At 34.2% G+C, this 18870-nt stretch overlaps 1 protein-coding gene across 1 annotated transcript; it reads right to left on the bottom strand.

Moving 5' to 3' along the window:
- Nucleotides 1-930: 930 nt before the first annotated feature.
- On the bottom strand, nucleotides 931-18476 carry LOC100254609 (vacuolar sorting protein 18). Its single transcript, XM_002271348.4, has 23 exons — nucleotides 18173-18476; nucleotides 16681-16893; nucleotides 16440-16579; nucleotides 16188-16283; nucleotides 14658-14725; nucleotides 14123-14224; nucleotides 13843-13984; nucleotides 13473-13616; nucleotides 13188-13307; nucleotides 12983-13039; nucleotides 11722-11781; nucleotides 10329-10436; nucleotides 9475-9617; nucleotides 8577-8655; nucleotides 7657-7719; nucleotides 7365-7495; nucleotides 7039-7144; nucleotides 6420-6608; nucleotides 4312-4539; nucleotides 3570-3725; nucleotides 2865-3026; nucleotides 1823-1939; nucleotides 931-1311 (listed from the first exon to the last, which is right to left on the bottom strand). The coding sequence occupies exons 1-23, from the start codon at nucleotides 18333-18335 to the stop codon at nucleotides 1138-1140; spliced, it is 2961 nt and encodes a 986-aa protein (XP_002271384.1). The 5' UTR covers nucleotides 18336-18476; the 3' UTR covers nucleotides 931-1137.
- Nucleotides 18477-18870: the final 394 nt, after the last annotated feature.

Genomic DNA, 18870 nt, shown 5'->3' on the forward strand with positions numbered 1-18870 from the left:
TCTTCCATCTTCTATTTATTCAACATGGGTTTTTACATTATGAGATGTATGCTGTGGGTATTAGTTAGCATGACAATAAATGAACTTCAAATTCCATACAAGTATTTCTTTTTTCTTCGTTTCTTTCTTCCTTTTTTAATCTATTGCCTTTCCCCACATGCCCACTTTCTCTGATTCAAATACCCTTTACTGTCTCCTTTTGTTTAATTTCCTTAAACCCGATACCCATAATATTTCTGTGTTATAATCCTTCAATTTCATCAGTGGAGACCCTTTTCTTCCATTCTCAAAGTTTGTGTGATCATTCCTGTCAACAAGCATTGAGTCATGGGAACTTCAATATGTAATGTGATTTTGCTACAATCTCACGTTTTTATTACAAATTTCTACATATTTTTCCAGTTGAATATGAACATAGGTTGCTTATGTGTACCTTCATAATTGGATACTCATAAAAATTTTCTGATTATTTATAATGATTCAAGTTGCTCCTCATTGTTGTCAATTCACTAACCAACATTATATGTATGGTGTCGTTAACTAATTTTTGTAAGGAAATACAATCATGATCAAGTGTCTAGTTGAAAGAAGAAACTTGCAAAGCTTAAAATTTTATTTTATTCTAAATGCATCGTACTTTTTGTGTTTTCACATGGTAATGTTAATACACTTCTATTATAACTATAATCCAAGAAGCCAATGTACCAATAGAATCCTAATACTATCAGTTAAAGGTTATTTTTTATATTTTTATCTTTACTTTTGCAAGGCCTTTAGAGTACTTTTTACTCGTTTCTCCGGCCCTCTGGAGGATTTTTCAAACTAACCCACCCTTTCCTACACTTATCACCACCAACCCATTCTATTTGATGACTTTTCCTTGTATATATATAACATTTTTTTTTTTCTAAACTTTCCAAGACCCAAGTGTAACCCTAACTGGGCGTAGGCATAAATTTTTTTTTAGGTGGATGCTGTGCTGCAACTTAAAATTCTTAGTAAGTGGATTTACACATGGGAAATCATTAATTGGAAAAAAAAAAAAAAAGAAAAAAAAAAACAAAGAAAATACACAAAAAATTGCACACAATGAAGTGGGTAGAGATCCAAACACTCAGCACACCTGGAAGTTAGGAATCATATGGCTAAAGAGAGGCTCCTCTGGTTTCCAAGGCTTTGCGGCTTTATCTCCCATGAAGAGTCCTGATGTGCTTCCTCTGGGGAGATGAACGACAAGGAGATGTCACGGATCATCAAATCACCGCAAAATGGGCACTCACCAGCAATGGCATCGTCCAACTGTGATCGGATCTATGCATCAATTTAACCATGAATTGGTCAGCTTTATGAATGAGATCAGATACCAAGCACTAGAGAAAGGAAAAAAAATAAAAATTTTAAATACAATGAAATTATTTAAAAACTTTTGCATTTTCAAATACTTCATTCTTTAAATAGAAGAAAAGAAAAAAAGAAGAAGCAAATTTGAAGAAGTGTACTAGAAAATTTTATTAGTCTAAACCCATCTTTTCCCTTTCATTTTTATCTTTTTTTAACCTTCCCTTGGTACTTTTTAGGAACCAAGGAACCAAACAGAGGATAAGGCAAAGTTCATCATCTGGAATACAGCGGTGACTAGTAGTAGAATAGTGGTGAATTCAACTGCATATTTGGACACTGCTTCATGCAATTATGATAAGACCGAAGGCACAACTGTTCACAGGAATCTCAAGTGATCCTATTAAATATAGGATGATTTTGTTCATATGCGGAATCCAAATGACTCCTTAATCACTAATTTTGGAAAAACATAAAAGCACACCTTATCTGCAGGGGTCATGCTAGTTATAGATTCTTCTGTTAGGCCACCATTTGATTCCCTCCTGGTGTTGCCATCCAGTAAAGTAAGTTGCTTCTGCAGATCCAAAATAAGTTCTGCCTGCAAATTCAAAGAGATGTATATGTTGAGAGACATGAATGAAGGTCATGGATTCTTGTGCAAATCATCAAAGTCCTTGTTGATAATTTATTGCCTACAAGCATGTTAAAAGGCTTGCGTAGAATTTTATTTTATTTTTGATGGATAAAAAAGCAATATATTAAAACGAGACACTCCAATTTGATGGATAAAAAGCAATATGTTAAAATGAGACACTCCAAAAACGTGCCCCTTGCATAGATATGAAATGACAAAAAAAAAAAAAAAGATCCATTATGAAAAGTTCTGTCATCTCTGCACAGGAATGATGACTTAGAACTCGTTTGGGAGTGATTTTGGTTAAAAAGCTTTCATCTATAGGGCTTTAGTTGGTGGTGCTTTTATTAGAAACACTTTCAAAGAAAATTGTTTGGTGCTTGGTTGGTGTTTGGATATAAACAATAAAAAAATAAAAAAATGTTTTGATAGTATTTTTGGTAATGTTTTATACAACAAAAAAGTGAATTTTGGAAAAGTCATATATCAAGTAATTGTTGATATTTTTAAAAGCAATTTGCCAAACACCTACTTTTTTGAAGAAAGCTCTCAAAATCCTCTCAAATGGGCTCTTAATCAATAATGTTAATGCTATATGGATGGGGTTGTAAAATACTAAAATGAATGCTAACTCTTATTAGAATTAAAGCCTGCTGGATTCAGTTTCTTCCAGAAGTTTTACAGTAGGGTTGTACAATACATAACCAGAGATAGATTGTAGATTAACCGAGAAAGCTGTTACATTACATTAATATAGCACAGAAAAATGACTCTAATATTGAATCAGCTCCACAAATTTTCATATATATTTCAATGAAGTCAATGATAAAGTAATAATAATTATTTTCAGCTAGAGAATTGCAAATTTATGCCATATCATACAACTTACTTGAGCTCGGGTGGTGCACTGTGTCACATGGGTAATCAGGCATTGGGCATGGAAGGCATGTCCACATGGAAAGACATAGAAAGGAGCCATTGGCCCTACAGATGTATAACCCCTAGTCATCCGGAAGTCTGCACCCACTGTTAAGATTTTGCGGCGACAAACCTGATAATTTGTAGGATGAGAAGTCAGATGCCAGATATGGGCATGAAATTAAAAAAATGAATCTTAATCTCATCATGTTGCTGGAGAAATGATTGATTTCTAAGATTAGTGATGAAAGGAAAAATCTGAAGGGTGCAATTGAAATCCATTTGTTCCATTTTTAAATTTTGAGAAAACTCTGCCAATTCAATCAAGTGGAGCTGAATAAAAGAGGCTGTAAAATATGCCATCTACAAATTGGGATGGTCTCCTGGTTTGTATTAGATCCAATTTGGAGAAAAGGAGAAGAGTTTGAAGAGACAGCTTCCACACAAGTTCAAACCAGAGGCAAATTTTCGGATTTGTTAGAATTCCTGATGAACTTGCTGCAGCATTTCAAATGCAAACCAAATCAAGCATAATGATTTGATTGGGTCCTAATTTGATAAACCATGGAAAATAGATGTGACAAACCCGAATGTAAACATAAGTGAGAAGCAAGAATGTGAAAACTTAGAATTATTTGCTAATCAAAGGAAACTAGAACATGAGGAAAATCAATACCCCACACTCCTCATCACGGTCAATAAGGGCATATCTTTGAGCAAGTGCACTGATATCATTTCTAATGTTGTCAGCACCATGTGTTGCGTCATTCATCTCCTGTTTCAGTAGTTCAATTTGCTTGTTGTAATCCTCCAACGAAGAGCAAATTGCTTCCTGCAAACTCGTTCTTGACATTTAGTATTGAAGGCAGTTCAATTTGGTTTAAAAGCCAACAATCAAGCAACCATCAACATAAAAATGGATATCATAGGAGAAAATGTAGCCTAGTAATACCAAAAACATCCATCTAAATAGTTTAGGCTGCGAAAGCAACTAGATGGTCATGTCATAATGATGTGGATCTATTGATTTGACTCTACATGATGTACTTGTGTTATATTATATGAAATCTATGTATGATATAAACATATGTATATGAATTGGTTACACAAAATCCATAAATGACACTGAATCTATCATTTTTTCTAAATGTTATATTAAGATTGTCCTAAAGATGCTGATAGAAACGCATCAAAAAATGCTCGTCTAAATACCATCATTTAGATTAAAAAGCACCGCTTGATTAAAATGCGGAGTTGTGAAATTACCTTTTGTAAATTTACCAAGAGACAGGAAACTTCTAGACATTTGTACACAAAAGCTTGAAAACTGACTATCATGCAATATATGTAGTTTAGGTAAAAGTAAATCATCATGATTATTGAAAACTAGAATAACAATCAAGAGAACAAAATCATACCTTGAAATCATCAATCAAGGCAAAGTCCGGAAAAAATGGTAAAATATCTTCAATCTTTAAGAGACCATCAGTTTCCTTCAGAAATGCTATTGCCTTCCGAATGTTTTCCCTTTTAGCTCCCTTTTCCTGTTCAATTACATGCTTGGCAACCATAAGCCAAAGCTTCTTCCTCAAGTCTTCATCATCTTCAACCTTGTCGGCTTCTGCCATAGCAAGCTCTGGGTCCACCTAGTGCGCCAGAATGACAATTTATACAACAAAATTAGAACTAAGTACTTGTACAATACATCTGCCAAATGTTAGAAGGCAAAAAACATATTCTAAAATTCATATTACAATAATAACGATATGATACTAATCCTTGGTATAAGTTCCTGTACATAGAAGCCATCAACACCGTTACACAAACACTCCAAATCCATGGTCTCAATAAACAAAAGCACAGAACAGCAATATCACAAAGAGCCATTAGAAACTAAAATTGTATCACTTTCATTAGCAAATGTGCATTGCATTTCATAATTTGAAACGGATGCAGGTGCTAATTGGCAGTGTCATAAATATACACACACGTAAACTTTTGAAACAAAACACTTCAAAAGTGAAAGAGCACATGGCTAATAATTCCAGCCATGCTGGATTACATGCTTTTACCTTTAGTAGAATTTCAACTTTGATGCACGAAAGCCATACATGCAAGAGACAGGAAGAAAATTGACTTCCTAATTCCTTTACCATGATTAGTTAGTGCAAAAGTGGCAGCATAAGGCTGTTAGTTCCTATCATAGGATTGAAAATGCATGTTTCTGTCTAGCTGGAGGATTCATCTCATTCCCAAGGTCTCAGGAAAAGTGAACACAGATGAGAGTTTGGAAAACTGTTGATTCCTCTAGAAGTAGACTTGTTCGTAAGATGGTTAAGTGGAGTTGTCCTCCTGAGTTGGTCAAGCTTAATTTTGATGAATGTCCATTAGGGAAACCAGGCTGCTTGAGAATACATGGTTTTTCAGGGAAGTGAATGAAACTTGATCCAATACTTATCCGAACCTAGAGGTCAAGACAACATCAGGCCCAAGTGAAGTGCTCACTCTTGGTTTTCATAAGATTATAGCAGAAGGAGACTTGCTAATCATAATGAGCAGAGAAAAGGAGAACAAAGGAATTGCTTGGAGATATTATCCTGCATGAGGCTTTTTGGGTGAGTGGGTTTTCTTTCTCTAGTTTGCCCCCTTTTTTTTTGTTTGGTTATGGTGGGATGCTTCATTCCATTGCTATTTTCAGTAACAAAAGCATGCAAAAGGGTACCGCTAGTATAATAACAAATAGGGAGCGAAAGTGGAGATAATTTGATGAGAAATTTGTTTTCTCCAATGATGATTCTGTGGAACATGAATAGGACTTACTATCCTCTACAAGCTGGATAAGGAGTAATAAACAAACATGTAGCAAGATATATTAGATAAGAGGAGGTCCAGAGATAGATAATATGCACAATAGGATTACAAATTGAGCATGATAAGAAAAACTTTGATTAGGACTGAAGCTTAAAGGCTCAGAAAAGTACAAAGAAAGCCAATAACAACATTGTGAAGAAAAGTACACTTGAAGGTGCTAAAAATAGATGAGCAAAGCCAGAATGAAAATGAGAAGAAATTACAAGTAGGGATTTGAAATCCAAAACCCAGACTGAAAAAGTGGCTATAGTGAGGTTCATATTGCAAACATTGAGTAATTGGCATAGGGCACTTCTAGTGATACCTAGACCTTGCACATCTTAACACCCATTCCTGTTTCCAATGTTACCTATGAGATATGCGCCCCACCATTTACAACTTTGAGCCCATCTTTTTCAATGGAATTCTTGTTAGATTGGAAGTACGTTACTGAAATTTTATAATTTAGACCATCAAATGTTACTGTCTCTATAATCAAATGATTCATAATTATGCCATAGATCATACTAAAAATGAATAGCCACAAGCAGTAGAACACTAAATAGAATGATAGAACTGTCAACAGTTAGCAATAAATTAAGCTACATCCAGAATAGCAAATACAAAGGGCAGAATCACAGAGAATTGCACATAAAAATATCAAAGTAAACTCCACCTGCAGGGCAAGAGCAACTGCTTCTTCATGCATAGACATCATGCTGTATATATGAACACAAGCACGCATTCTCTTCTCCTTGAGGCAAAGGCGCAAGGCATATTTGGGATCATAGAAGAATTCAGGACCACTTGCTCGTCCTTTGCCAAACTTGCATTGTAGGAAACGCAGAAGTGCACTATCATCCTCCTGATTATAATATCAAAAGAAGATTATATTAAGTTTGATTCACACTGATTTTTTTTTTCCCAACAATCACTGCTTTTACCAGGAATGATGAAATTAGAATAGCCTGGAAAACCAGAGTTCCATGTCATTTTTGCAACAACAATTAGAACTTGACCTTTTGGCCAGACTCTATTTTTTACCAAGATTTTTAATTTTCTTAACAAGTGCAAGTCCATTTTCAATTTGTTTCTCTTATTAAAATAACATAAAGGCTGCAAGTCAACTAACTTCGAATTTCATAGCCTTAATATAATTTTTTTTTTTTTTTGTGCTCATATAAGATCATATGATTTTATCAAAAAGATTCGTAAAAATAACAAGAAATGAAATTCGACCATAAACAAAGAAACATGTTCTAAAAAATTCAATTAACTCTAGTACAGGACTCAACCTGCTTGGCATACAAACAGAGCAGTAAGTTGTGAACACCAGGATCCTCATTAAGCAAGCGATGAACACAAAATTCCAAATATTTGATGACTTCGTGAGTTTCATTCCTGCGTGTGATATACAGTCAGGTCAAAAACTAAAATTAATGGAAATTTAGTACAACATGCAAAGAAATTTAGTACGATAATCCAGTACCACATCCAAGTTTAACCAGGGGCTGAGAATATTTTAGGATGATATACACTAACAGAGAATTTATGGCCTCAAGTCCTAACAACATAACAGAAACACACTGTTAATAATAAGACAAATATAGCTGCATATTACTTTGCATGAGGTTCACTTGAGTAGCGCATCATTGCAGGAATCAGTTTCCTTGGGTTCAGGTTTTTTGTGGCCATCCATGACTCGACAGTTTCGTACGCATCAAGCATGATGAGGTCTGGGGCAAACTTGTACTACAAAATAAGCACAATTTATTACCTTTTAAGAAAATGAAGTAACAGGTTCAAAAGATGAAAGCCTATAACCTCTCAGAAACATAAAATAAACCAGCTCAGACCGTAAGGACAGATGATGAGAAATATTAAATTTCTTAATCCTCAAGATTGGTATGTACCTGCAGGTCTATAGGAACAGAAGGTTTTTGAAGCACTTCCAATGCTTTCTTTGCTTCTCCTTGCTGAATCCAGCCCCAAAAGTGCACAATAAGTTCAAACCAATATGTCAACTTATGATAAATATGGGAAAATTTAACAAATAAACTATCAAGAAACATTACTTACACTGCTAAATTTTAAACTAACAAAATGCCTTCCCCCTATTTGTGAGTGCAGCATTCAGAAAATAAGGAAGCCAATTGTCTTGCAAAAAAGGATCCATTAATTTAGAAACTTCCAGTGGAAGCTACCACATTTCATTACTGCTTGTGGTTGGAGGTTCAGTTTCTCTAGACGTGGCCTTCTTTTCCAGAGGGAGGGGATGATCATCTTGTAAAGTTTTTTCTTGCTTACCATGTGTTTTTAACAACCTCTCATCCATCCCTTTACATTTGCTTGCTTTGTTTTATTCGATTTGTAATGGAATGATTAAGTTTTCCATCAAGGGGAGAAAACAGCCAAGAAAAAACATGTCACAAGATTTGTAGTAGTTATATTGAGGCCTGGGCTCAAGTGGCAAGATGTTGGGGTAGGTATGTGAGAGGAGGTTCCAAGTTTGAATCCCATAAGGGACAAAAAATTTGTCACCATAAAATAAAAGAATTAAAAAAAAATAAAAAAAATAAAAACATGTGACATTTGTGACATAGCTATGGAGAACATATGAGCAGCAGAATAGGTGATGGTGTACCAGAATTCTTCAAAGAATTCTAGTTATTTCTTGAATCCCATAAGGGGATAAAAAATGATACCATAGAAAAAACATGTGACACGTACGACATCACTAAGGAGAACATATGAGCAGCACAATAGGTGGTGTTACCAGAATTCTTCAAAGAAAATGGGGAGAAAAAAGAAAGAAAGAAAGAAAGAAAAACACCTGAATATAATGGTGAACTACAATGTCATACTGCTCTTTCAAACTTGCAAAATATACCAATTCATCAACCCTTCCATAACTGCAATAAAAAACAAATGAAAAGAATTATTCTGTCATACTTTTAACTGACACAAGAAAACCAAGATAGAGTGACAATTTTAAGAAGTGATCTTCTTTCAGCATAAGGACAGTGATGCATCATGGATAGTAGATGTTGGAAATGAGTATCAAAATGATCGTGATGTCTCAAATTATGCTAGAGCTAAATAAACACCCAATGCCTTAAAATGTAAAAGAGTCCCCACATCCATGCCTCAGAATCAGCAATTCACTACAAAAATCTTTTAAGAGAAAATTCCAGGAAGAAACTGGTTGTTTTATGATAAACAATTCCAATTACAGTTACCATGAAATATACAGAACAGAAACATGAAAGAGAGTTCAAATAAACCAAGAGGGACAAAAGGAAAATGTAAAAAAAAGAAAAAAACGAAACAGAAACTTACCAGGACCCTATGTGAAGGCTCAAAGAACAAAAACAAAAAGAATAGGTTAAGCGTGCCAAAATCCAAATGTAAAAATTTTTACTTTTCTAAATTTATGAAATTAGAGCAAAACAAATTCTTTCTTCCTGATTGAAGTTAATGAAGACAGAAGTGAAGAACATTTATAAAAAAGATAACTAATTGATAAAACTGTCAATTTCTTAATATAGATCTACTAAAGGATTCCCATTGAATTTGCCTCCTTGAAAATTAGGCAAAAACAAGGTTTCCAATGGCATGCAGTGTGTTGCAGTCCTTATAAATTAAAAGATCATACAAAATAACGACTATTAGATAGAATTGCACAATCAGATAAAAGGTCCACACCAAATGTGCAAGTTACATTAAGTTACCTTTCTAGTAGTCTCATTGTAGTTGCCTCATCCAACACATCCTTGCAGTCACTAAGAAAAGCACGAAATTCCTTGATAATTGATTGGTACTCAGAATTACGATTCTCAGAAGCAGTGTCATCTTCCAAGAGAAGCCGATTAACCTAAAATTATGAAAACAGAATAGATAATTAATTTTAGAATGGCAATATGTTAGTTATTGTGCAATGAACTATTTTGGGTAAGTCACAATATAAGTGAAGGGGTTCTATTCATGTTGAGGAGCAATATAATGTATATAACCCAAGCTAGATCCATTTGAGGGTACTACAGTTACGAATTTGACCAATTCACTAAACTGGCTAGAATTACAATATTTATGGTGAGCGTATAAAAGTCTAGGACTCTAACTGCCAAAAAATAAGGTCATCATGGCTAGTACCAACACAAAAGGGACAGAAGTCCACAAAAGGTGCTCTTGGTGTGCAACATTCCTCAGTCCTAACAACAGACAACCTGATATTTTAACACTTGAACATGACCTACTGAACAATAGTCTAAAAAGCAAACTTGTTTTAACCTCTGTTTCTCGCCTTTTTGCATTTATTAATTTTTTTTTTTTTTTGGTGTTGTTATTTTCTGCTACATTGCCTCTTTTGGTGATCTCTGGACAAACACAAAGCAAGAAACCAAAAAGTGGCATGACCAAATGGTTCTGGAATACCTTGGTACAGTAAGATGAATTAAATTAAATAATTTTCTTTTAATTGATGAAGTCATCTCTAATAGGGCATAAGTAGAAAACATAAAGAAAAAGAAAACAAAAAGGATGGCTAAGTTATTAATGAAGAGTCAGGAATAGGTAGGAGCAAAACCTTATCCAAGTATAATTCAGTTGCCCATGTGGAAATCATTGTTATTTGGCATTTATCGTCCTTTGAAAGATTATCAAGCTTCCGCAACAAGAAAGTTCTTAGAGCATCCTGCATGAAAGGCACAAAAATATGGATTTTATTGTGTGCATGCACAAATTCCAAATGGAAGCAGTTCTGATGTACATAAATCTTAGGGTATTGGTTAAGTTAATCCAGGAGGCTTAGGGCTGTTAGAGAATGATCCTTATAAAAGCATTTTTAGCATGTAGTGTTCTATCAAGAGCACTTCTATCAAAAAGACTTTTGTGAAGAATCAATTAATGTTTGTATATAAACAAAAGCAAGTACTTTTTATAATGCTTTTGGTAATGCATTACATTAAAAAAAAGTGATTTTTGGAAGGACCTACAAAGCACTAATCCAATAATCACTTCAAGTGATTATATGGATTTTAAAAATTTTGTCAAATACTTTTTTGTAAAGAAAATACTTCCAAACATTAGGAAGCACTTTGAAATCTCACAAAATCACTAAATAACTGTCCAGAAGTTCCTGCAATAATAATAGGAAAATCCCAAGTGTCTCTCAAGTGAAGATTCCTCATACTCAAATAAGTGGACTGCTTAAAAACCAATATTAACTGTTTGTAAAATATGAGTGATCCTAGCATTTATAAATTACCAATTGTGTAAATGCAGATATAATTCTGGTTCTTATCTGAAATAGATAGGATTATACAAGGCTAGGCATGCTATTAATTGAAGCAGTGATTAATAATGAACTAACACATCAGATACAAGATTATATTCCAAAATATTGTTCTTTCCATGCCAAGCAGGAAAGGTATGCCACAGGTAATTTTTTGCATATCAATAATAAACTCATTAGGCATGAAAGGGATGCAAGTAGATGAATTAAGCTTGTCATGAAACAAATTTAGGTGAAGCCTTTGTATCTACAATTCAATCCCAAAAATAAGTGGCATCAATTATATCCTAAAAGTGTACATAACAATTTTCATTTTATCTTTATCTTTTCTGTCCTATTTTTTGTAGGAATGGAGTATTATTGAAAAGCACCCATCAAGAGAAGGGGCTGTAACCACATACACAGAGAGTATAAAAAGTGCCCCAAAGTTAATAATGAGCATTTCGTAACTATTACATAATGGCCATCCTCACAAAGGTAAGTAATATGTAAATAAAGCGAATTCCATAAACAGAGTCCAGACAGAATTTTGTTTAAGAAAGTATGAATTCCATAAACACAGAACGGATCAACATGAAAGAGATTTTGTTGCACAAATATGTGATAACGCACATTGCATAAATGTTTTCCCAAATCTGTGCTAAATTTTTATAAAACTGAAAGCATAAGCAAGAATCTTTCTTACCTGTTCATTTGCACTAATGAACTTCAACGTGATCTCTTCAAATGACAATATATAGTTAATCTGCAAAATGCATTCCCATCAGTATTGTACTTCTCGTGTGTGTGTGTGTGTATCCATCATACAATTACTTTTAAAACTGGTTTGTGCAACATATAACCAAGAAAATAATGGCTTGGTTCCATGACTTGTTTAATGCACAACTTATTGGGTAGGTTGCCCACCCACCAATTGCTTTTGGCCAAGGTTCATGGAAGGACCATTCTTTGACCATCAACTGGACTCACTGGAACCAAAAAAGGTTTGTCCCTGAAGAGGAATATACCTCACATATTTCTTAGGAATGTACGAATGTGATGATTGAGTAGAATTAGCTGTTCAGGACTTGTTTGTAAGTTTGACAAGGGAGAAGTGTGTGATTTATGTCAATTGGCTACTTTAACTACTACTAGAATGCATGTAATTTGGACAAAATGAAATCGAGCCTTTCTACTTTCTATCTTATACACAGAATCCTTTAAGGCTGTATCAAGATTCCTGAGGACGTGCAAAGGGATTCTTGTCCAAACCCTCCCAACCACTTTTGAAATGTTGATGAAAGTCTGAGTAGGCTTTAGGTTACAGTAGAAATAGCCAAGCTTATTAAGGGCTTCCAAGTTTTCCTAAAGGAACCATCAATAACATATTTACCCAATAGTCCATGTCTCAACATTAATTCATTCACACCAAAGGATTATGAAAGGTACAATCACATTGAAGCTGTTTTGAGCTTGCAAGTCAGCTTGGGAAAACATTAATCCTAACAATTGGTGAGATGCTTAGAATTTTATGGTTTTTAATCCAATCCTGCTCAATCTAGAAGACCTTCTATCATTTTACCCAGAACCCCCTTTTTAAAAACATTCTTGAAATAGCCATAAAGTGATTATTTAACTAACCATTTATGAAGTAGTAGCCTAGCAGGCAGGAGAAACAAAAATTAACTTAAACATGGAAGGTATCTTAAAAATGATAAAGTTAGTTTCCATATTAATCTGAAAAATGTTAATAATAACAAAACAAGGGTCACTACCCTTAAGAATATGAATGATAATGATGGATGATGATGATATCTATGATAATAATAACAAAATTAACATCAATAATAATAATGACAACAACTTAAAGACAAAATGAGTAACAGTTAATGAAAAGTGTTCCAGCACAGCAGCTAAGTTAATTAAAAAGGTAAAGAGGGGAAGAGAGAGAGAGAGAGAGAACTTACTTTTGCAAAGAAAGATGCTGCTCTAAGGAAATCCTTGGTGGAGAAAGCAGCTTCAGCCTGCATAACGATTACTGTAGTTATATGCTGCCCGAATCTAGAGGATTCTTTTCAATGGATAAGAGGTAGAGTAGCAAAGCTTCATAACAAAGAAGCAATTAAAGTTTGAAATTAAAACAGCCATCACTTTATTTGTAATGAAAGCAACCTGCATTAAATACACTTGATCCCTCTGAAGTGGGTCACGACAATTTGATAGAGCTGCAGCATACTCCTTCATGTCTAGGTACACCTTCCACATATCTCGGCCCTCATCATTAACTGAAACCTGCATTATATCCTCAAAGCCAGTGAGCGGGGAAGAATTTCAATGTGCAAAGAAACATGGGGCCAGAAAGGAAAAAAGTTTAAGCAGAAAAATGAAAATAAAAAAGAAAAAGAACAAGTAGAAGGAGAAGAAGAAGAAAAAAGATGATGTTATTAGTAAAAAAACCTGAAAGATGGAGCTTTGATCATATGCATAGAACAACCCAGCAGATGCATCACTGCATAATCCAATTATACCCCTGGAAGCTGATTCTGATGTTAGGTCAAATTGAAGTTCCTCTATTATCTGCTCGCTAATTCTATTTAAAACCTACAGGAACATTGGAAAAAATCTTAACAGTTTATTAAAAGAGGACATGCAAATGAAGAATCCTTGGAAAGCACTAAGAAAACCAAGGAAAAAATTCTTGAACTTGATTCATTCTAAAATAAGAGGACCTAAGGAACTTAAGTACCTCGAGTATAAATGAAGTTCCTACTCATGAAGTTAACAAACAATGGGTATCATTAAAGGCTCAAGTTTCTTGAGGACACACCTTCACTTTGTTCCCAATGAGAACCAGAAAATGGAATTCAGATACTGCCAGAGAACTGGGTTTAGCTTCAGGACCTTCACATAGTTTTGTATAGTTCAAAAGAGCCTTGTTCTCCACAAAATTTTCATCTCCATCTGATGAACTATTGAGAGATTTTTAAAACATGAATGCAAGAATAAGTTTCATACCATGATACAGAACAAGCCTATCAAAAAAAAAAAAAAAAAGGAAAAACATTACAGAACATAAAAAAAAAAAAGTTATGAATCTCATTCACTACCTATGCTGTGCTCCAAAATTTAGGCCACCATGATAGATACCTGCTCCAGAAAGCCAGGCAAAATGTATGGCTCTTCTTTGCTTGATAAAGAAATGTAGTTCGCTGCAAGATCAGAAAAAGTAAGGCAAACCTCATTTCACAAAACTAGAAAGAATTAGAGCAAATCAAATTTTCACCTAATAGATATAAAATCATAAGTGGTCAATTAGAGGAGATAATAAAACCTCTCTGATGTTGAAAATCTTAACAAAACTGAGTATGATATGTCTTTTAGAAGTAGTTAAAAGAAGTGTTTCTAAGCTTGGAATAAACAAGCTTACGCTTGAAGCCTAGTTTTTTAACTACATCTGATATCATGTACAGCTTAGAGAAGTTGAAGCGATGAGTTTTCTCCTTTTTGTTTTTTTTGGATAAGAAAAGATAATATCATTATTTTTTTAAAACAAATGAAAAGGACTTGTCCTTCAAAGTATCATCCTGAAAATTGGGAAGTTAATACATCGAAAGAAAAATTACATTAAATAAAATCACTTACCTGTTTGGTATTTCACCAGGAAGTTCCATAAAATGTACAGCACGCTCCAAGTAACTAGCAAAAACAGTCTAGAAAATGCACAATAATAGATGAGCATATAAGCAATATTGACTGAGAAAGAGCTGTCAGCCAACAATACATTGTCCAGGCCAAAAACATGAAACTCATGATGAAAGCACAAATCCAGGGAATGAAACATCTCATATGGTCACATTTCTCTTTGAAACATAAATAGATTTTCCTCTTTACTTTAATTTTTAAAAATGGTCACCCACTGTTCAAAATTCTTTCATATTCTTTGCCACCAAGGCGTCACATATTTAGATCTACAGTGTACGACCTGAGGTAAAACAGAATTCATCTACTTCTTCTTTTTTCCTGTAATAAGTTAACATGAAATTCTTTTCCATATCTAAAAAGATCGCAAAAAGATGCTTCTTTTCATAAAGGTTGAGGATTCTCATATCATAGTTTTAAAAGGCACAAGATGCATGTAAGGTGAAAAATTCCCCTAGTGCAAGGTGCAAGACAAGGCACATGGCTAAGCAAAGTGAAATGCAACTTAGGATGTATATCAATTCTATAAAATATGAACTGAAATCCAATCCAGACAACAAAAAGTTTAACATTTCAAATCTTTAAAAGAAAAAATCAACAAATAAGTAATGAAATTATATAAATTTCAATACATAGTTAGAATAAAAGTGTTAAAAGAGGATAAATAAAGAAGACGAAACGAGCCTCCCCAACAAGGTGCACACCTTAGCATGCAAGTGCTATAACTTGGCCTAGCTGCGCTTTAAGCACGTCTTTAACAACTCTATGTCGCAGATTCCAAATTTTTATCCTCTATAACATTTGTAAAGCAAAATAAAGTTGAAAATTGCCACTAATTTAGCTATCTGGGGAGCAAAATTTCAAGAGAAATAAGAAAAAGGTCTAGCCCTTATACTTGGTACAATTAGAACTTGTTCATAACTTAACAGTGTCTGCCTAGAACGGAAGGTAAACATCAGAATTGTCCTGTACAATGGGAATGTGCTGAACACAAGACAGAAACTAATGATTCTAAGGAAAAGAAATTTTCTTGCGCCAAGAAGCAGAAGGGAAGAGACCTAAAAATTTGTTTCTATGTGCAAATATGTGAAGCCAGTGTTCAAGCTCAGACCAAGAATTGAACCAACATTGGTGGTACACTTTCTGAAGGACAACCAGCTCAAATATCTGGCATATTCTATAAGATTGGAGCATCCTGCCACAAGCCTGTACAAGCTAATATACAGGATATCATCCTTGAGGCATTAATATGAAACAGACTATACATAGACTTCATACTAAGCAGATTTTATGGAGAAAAATAGTATAGGATACAAAAAAATCAACCCAATTAATGCATAACTATTCAACCAGAATTTTTTATCTTAATCATGCATCCGAGCCACATTGAACAAATTGTATATATTCCTTGCATAACAGTCTACCAATTTTAGGGATCCAACCATGTAAAATAGAAATAAGATATGAACTTACATCCAATGATCCAATTCCAGTAAAAGAATACATTCGGGTGGGAGTAACAGCCATTACATAATATCTTGTTCCATTGCTTGTGCTAGCTGTTTCCATCTGTGCTAAGCAAAAGGAAGAATATATGCATTAATTACAGTGATAATGGAAAAACTCTGGCTGATTGCAGAGCTGATGACATGTAAGGAAGCCTCCACTAATGCAGAAGAAGCACCAAGTGGTAATCCAGAAGCCATTTCAGGGAGAAAGAAGCACCTGTAAACCCATGAAAGCCTCTGGAAGTTCTGCTAATTCAAAAAGAAACTTCATATATTTCTCTCTTTTGTCCTTCTCATCAACTGCAATCTCATGAAGTTGGCCATTGTCCGTACCAAGAATGACTTCCCTGGTAGAAGCTGTGTTTAGAGACATCAAATCCAATAAATCAACATATTTCTATTATAAAAAATAAATAAATATGTGTAAATCTCCATCAAAACATATCAAACAAGTTCACCTTCTGTTATCTGTTGTCTATTCCAAGCAACAGTGTTCACGACAAGACCTTTCAATTTGCTTAAAACACGAGGTTTGCTCCACTTTGCATGAGTATAATAAGTATCAGCACCTCCATTGCCAACAACAGTAGCAATGCAGTGGCTCCCACCAGGATCAACAAAAGCCCTATGGATGGATTGCTCCCCAGTTCGACCCACAGAAAGATCAATATCTAGAATTAAAATGAGAAAAAAGAAAAAGATTAGTCATTGCCTCATTTTACATAGGCATGCAAGAACAAACTAATCCAAGTCAATCTGAGCCTAGTAGGGGGTTTATTGTGCAACTATTAGAAAACTCGAGGCATGTTCCATGCTTCTAATTTGCTCCTTAAACTCAGCTTCACTCAACTTATCAGTCCAACTGGTGTCACATTAAAATTTTTTAAATAAATTTTGATTCCACCCAAGTTTAGTGCTATTAAGGTTGGTTCCTTGAGCACCTGAGTTTCTAACTCTGTCTGAAGCTCGTCATTTTTTATTGGCAACCAGGGCCAACCAAGTCAATCTTAAACAGCTCACTTCAGATCACACTCTAATCTTATAAACAAATTGCAATATCATACCAATATAAAAGTTCGTATGCAGTCAAAGATATTCAAAGCAATCTATAAATTCCCATTCACCAATTCATAGCCATTTTACATCAGCAAAGCATCCAATATGGCTGTAGTTTAGACTCCCAACAGTTGCAAGATCAATTGCAATTCTTCACACAGACATGTAATGAGATTCTAACATATCAAACATAATCAAAACAAAACTGAATTAAAATCAAAGCGAAAACTGTTTAGTACAAATACTTCCTGGAAATGTGCCAAATAAAACTGCTTCATCATGTATCTACCTTCAATTGCTAGTCCCTAGATAGATATGTAATAAGATTCTAGCATATAAAGAAACTAAAAACAGTGGAATTAAAATGGACTTATAAATCACTTCCTGATAGTGCATCTTTTCCAAGAAAATGCAACAGGATTATCTACACCATTTCAGGGAATGAAACAGAAACTGTTTCACGAATATATCCATATTACAAAAACAGAAATCCAAAATAATTAAAATAAAAAAATGACGTCAGTGGCTTTGGAAAACAGTTCCATGAAACATTCTACTGAAAATGATTGAAAAATGGTGGCAATATAGAACCGAAAACAAGTTCTGACAAGAGAAATTTGTTCAAATTTCTTTGACGCGAATCAATCAAAATCCAAAAAAGAAAAAAGAAAAAAAGAAGTGCCTATTTTATAATCAATATCAACAATAACTAAAATCATCAGCATCAAAATGAAAAAATCCATCAGTCTCCATCAAAAACAGTACTAAACATTTTTCCTAAAAATAATGAAAATGCTCGCAATTTGAGAACCAAAAACAATTTCTAAAATAAATTCCTGCAGAGCTATACCTAATTCGAATATATTCCTAAATAAACAAATAAATAAAAAGTACCGTAGGAATCGCCGACGCCGAAGTCATGACGAATGATCCAGCCTTTGCTGGTGCCCAAGACGATAACGTCGTTTCCAGCAGCCATGCAGGTGATGGCTCCACGGCCCTTGGCTGCATACCGCTCCAAGAGATCGACGGTGAAGACCTGCCGCACTTGATCCATTCTCCAAATTTTGATTCTGCAAAATCAAGAACTGGAGTTCCTCTTGGAATTGTGACTTTGCAGGTGAAGAAACAAAGAAGCTTCAGTTCGATTCATTACAGAGATCAGAGCCTCAACTCTGCCTAACTGGAAAAACATCAAAAAGGCAATTATTGTTCAAAAAAAAAAAGTTTTCCAATTGGGGCGAGATTGTGAGCCGGCCCAGTTCTTGAGTCCATACCATTGAGATGGGCTGGGCCTCGATTTCCAGTGGCTGTTAAACGGTCAGAAAAGAACTACAAGAAAAATGAAAATATGGAAAAGAAAAAAGTTAAAGAAACTAAAAATTAAATTTAAACTTAATATATATATTTTTTATTTTCTTTCCATTATATTTTTCCTTAAATTTTCTGAAAAACAAACATAGCCTTATATTTTCTTAATTCAAACAAAACATAAAAATTCTAATATCATCCTTCAAGCATTAAAATTGTGAGCATCAACCAATTAATGTTTTTGTAAGGGTTTTAATTTTCTCCTTCCATTTTATAATTTT

The sequence above is a fragment of the Vitis vinifera genome, chromosome 12, assembly GCF_030704535.1.
Source record: "Vitis vinifera cultivar Pinot Noir 40024 chromosome 12, ASM3070453v1".
NCBI lineage: Eukaryota > Viridiplantae > Streptophyta > Magnoliopsida > Vitales > Vitaceae > Vitis > Vitis vinifera.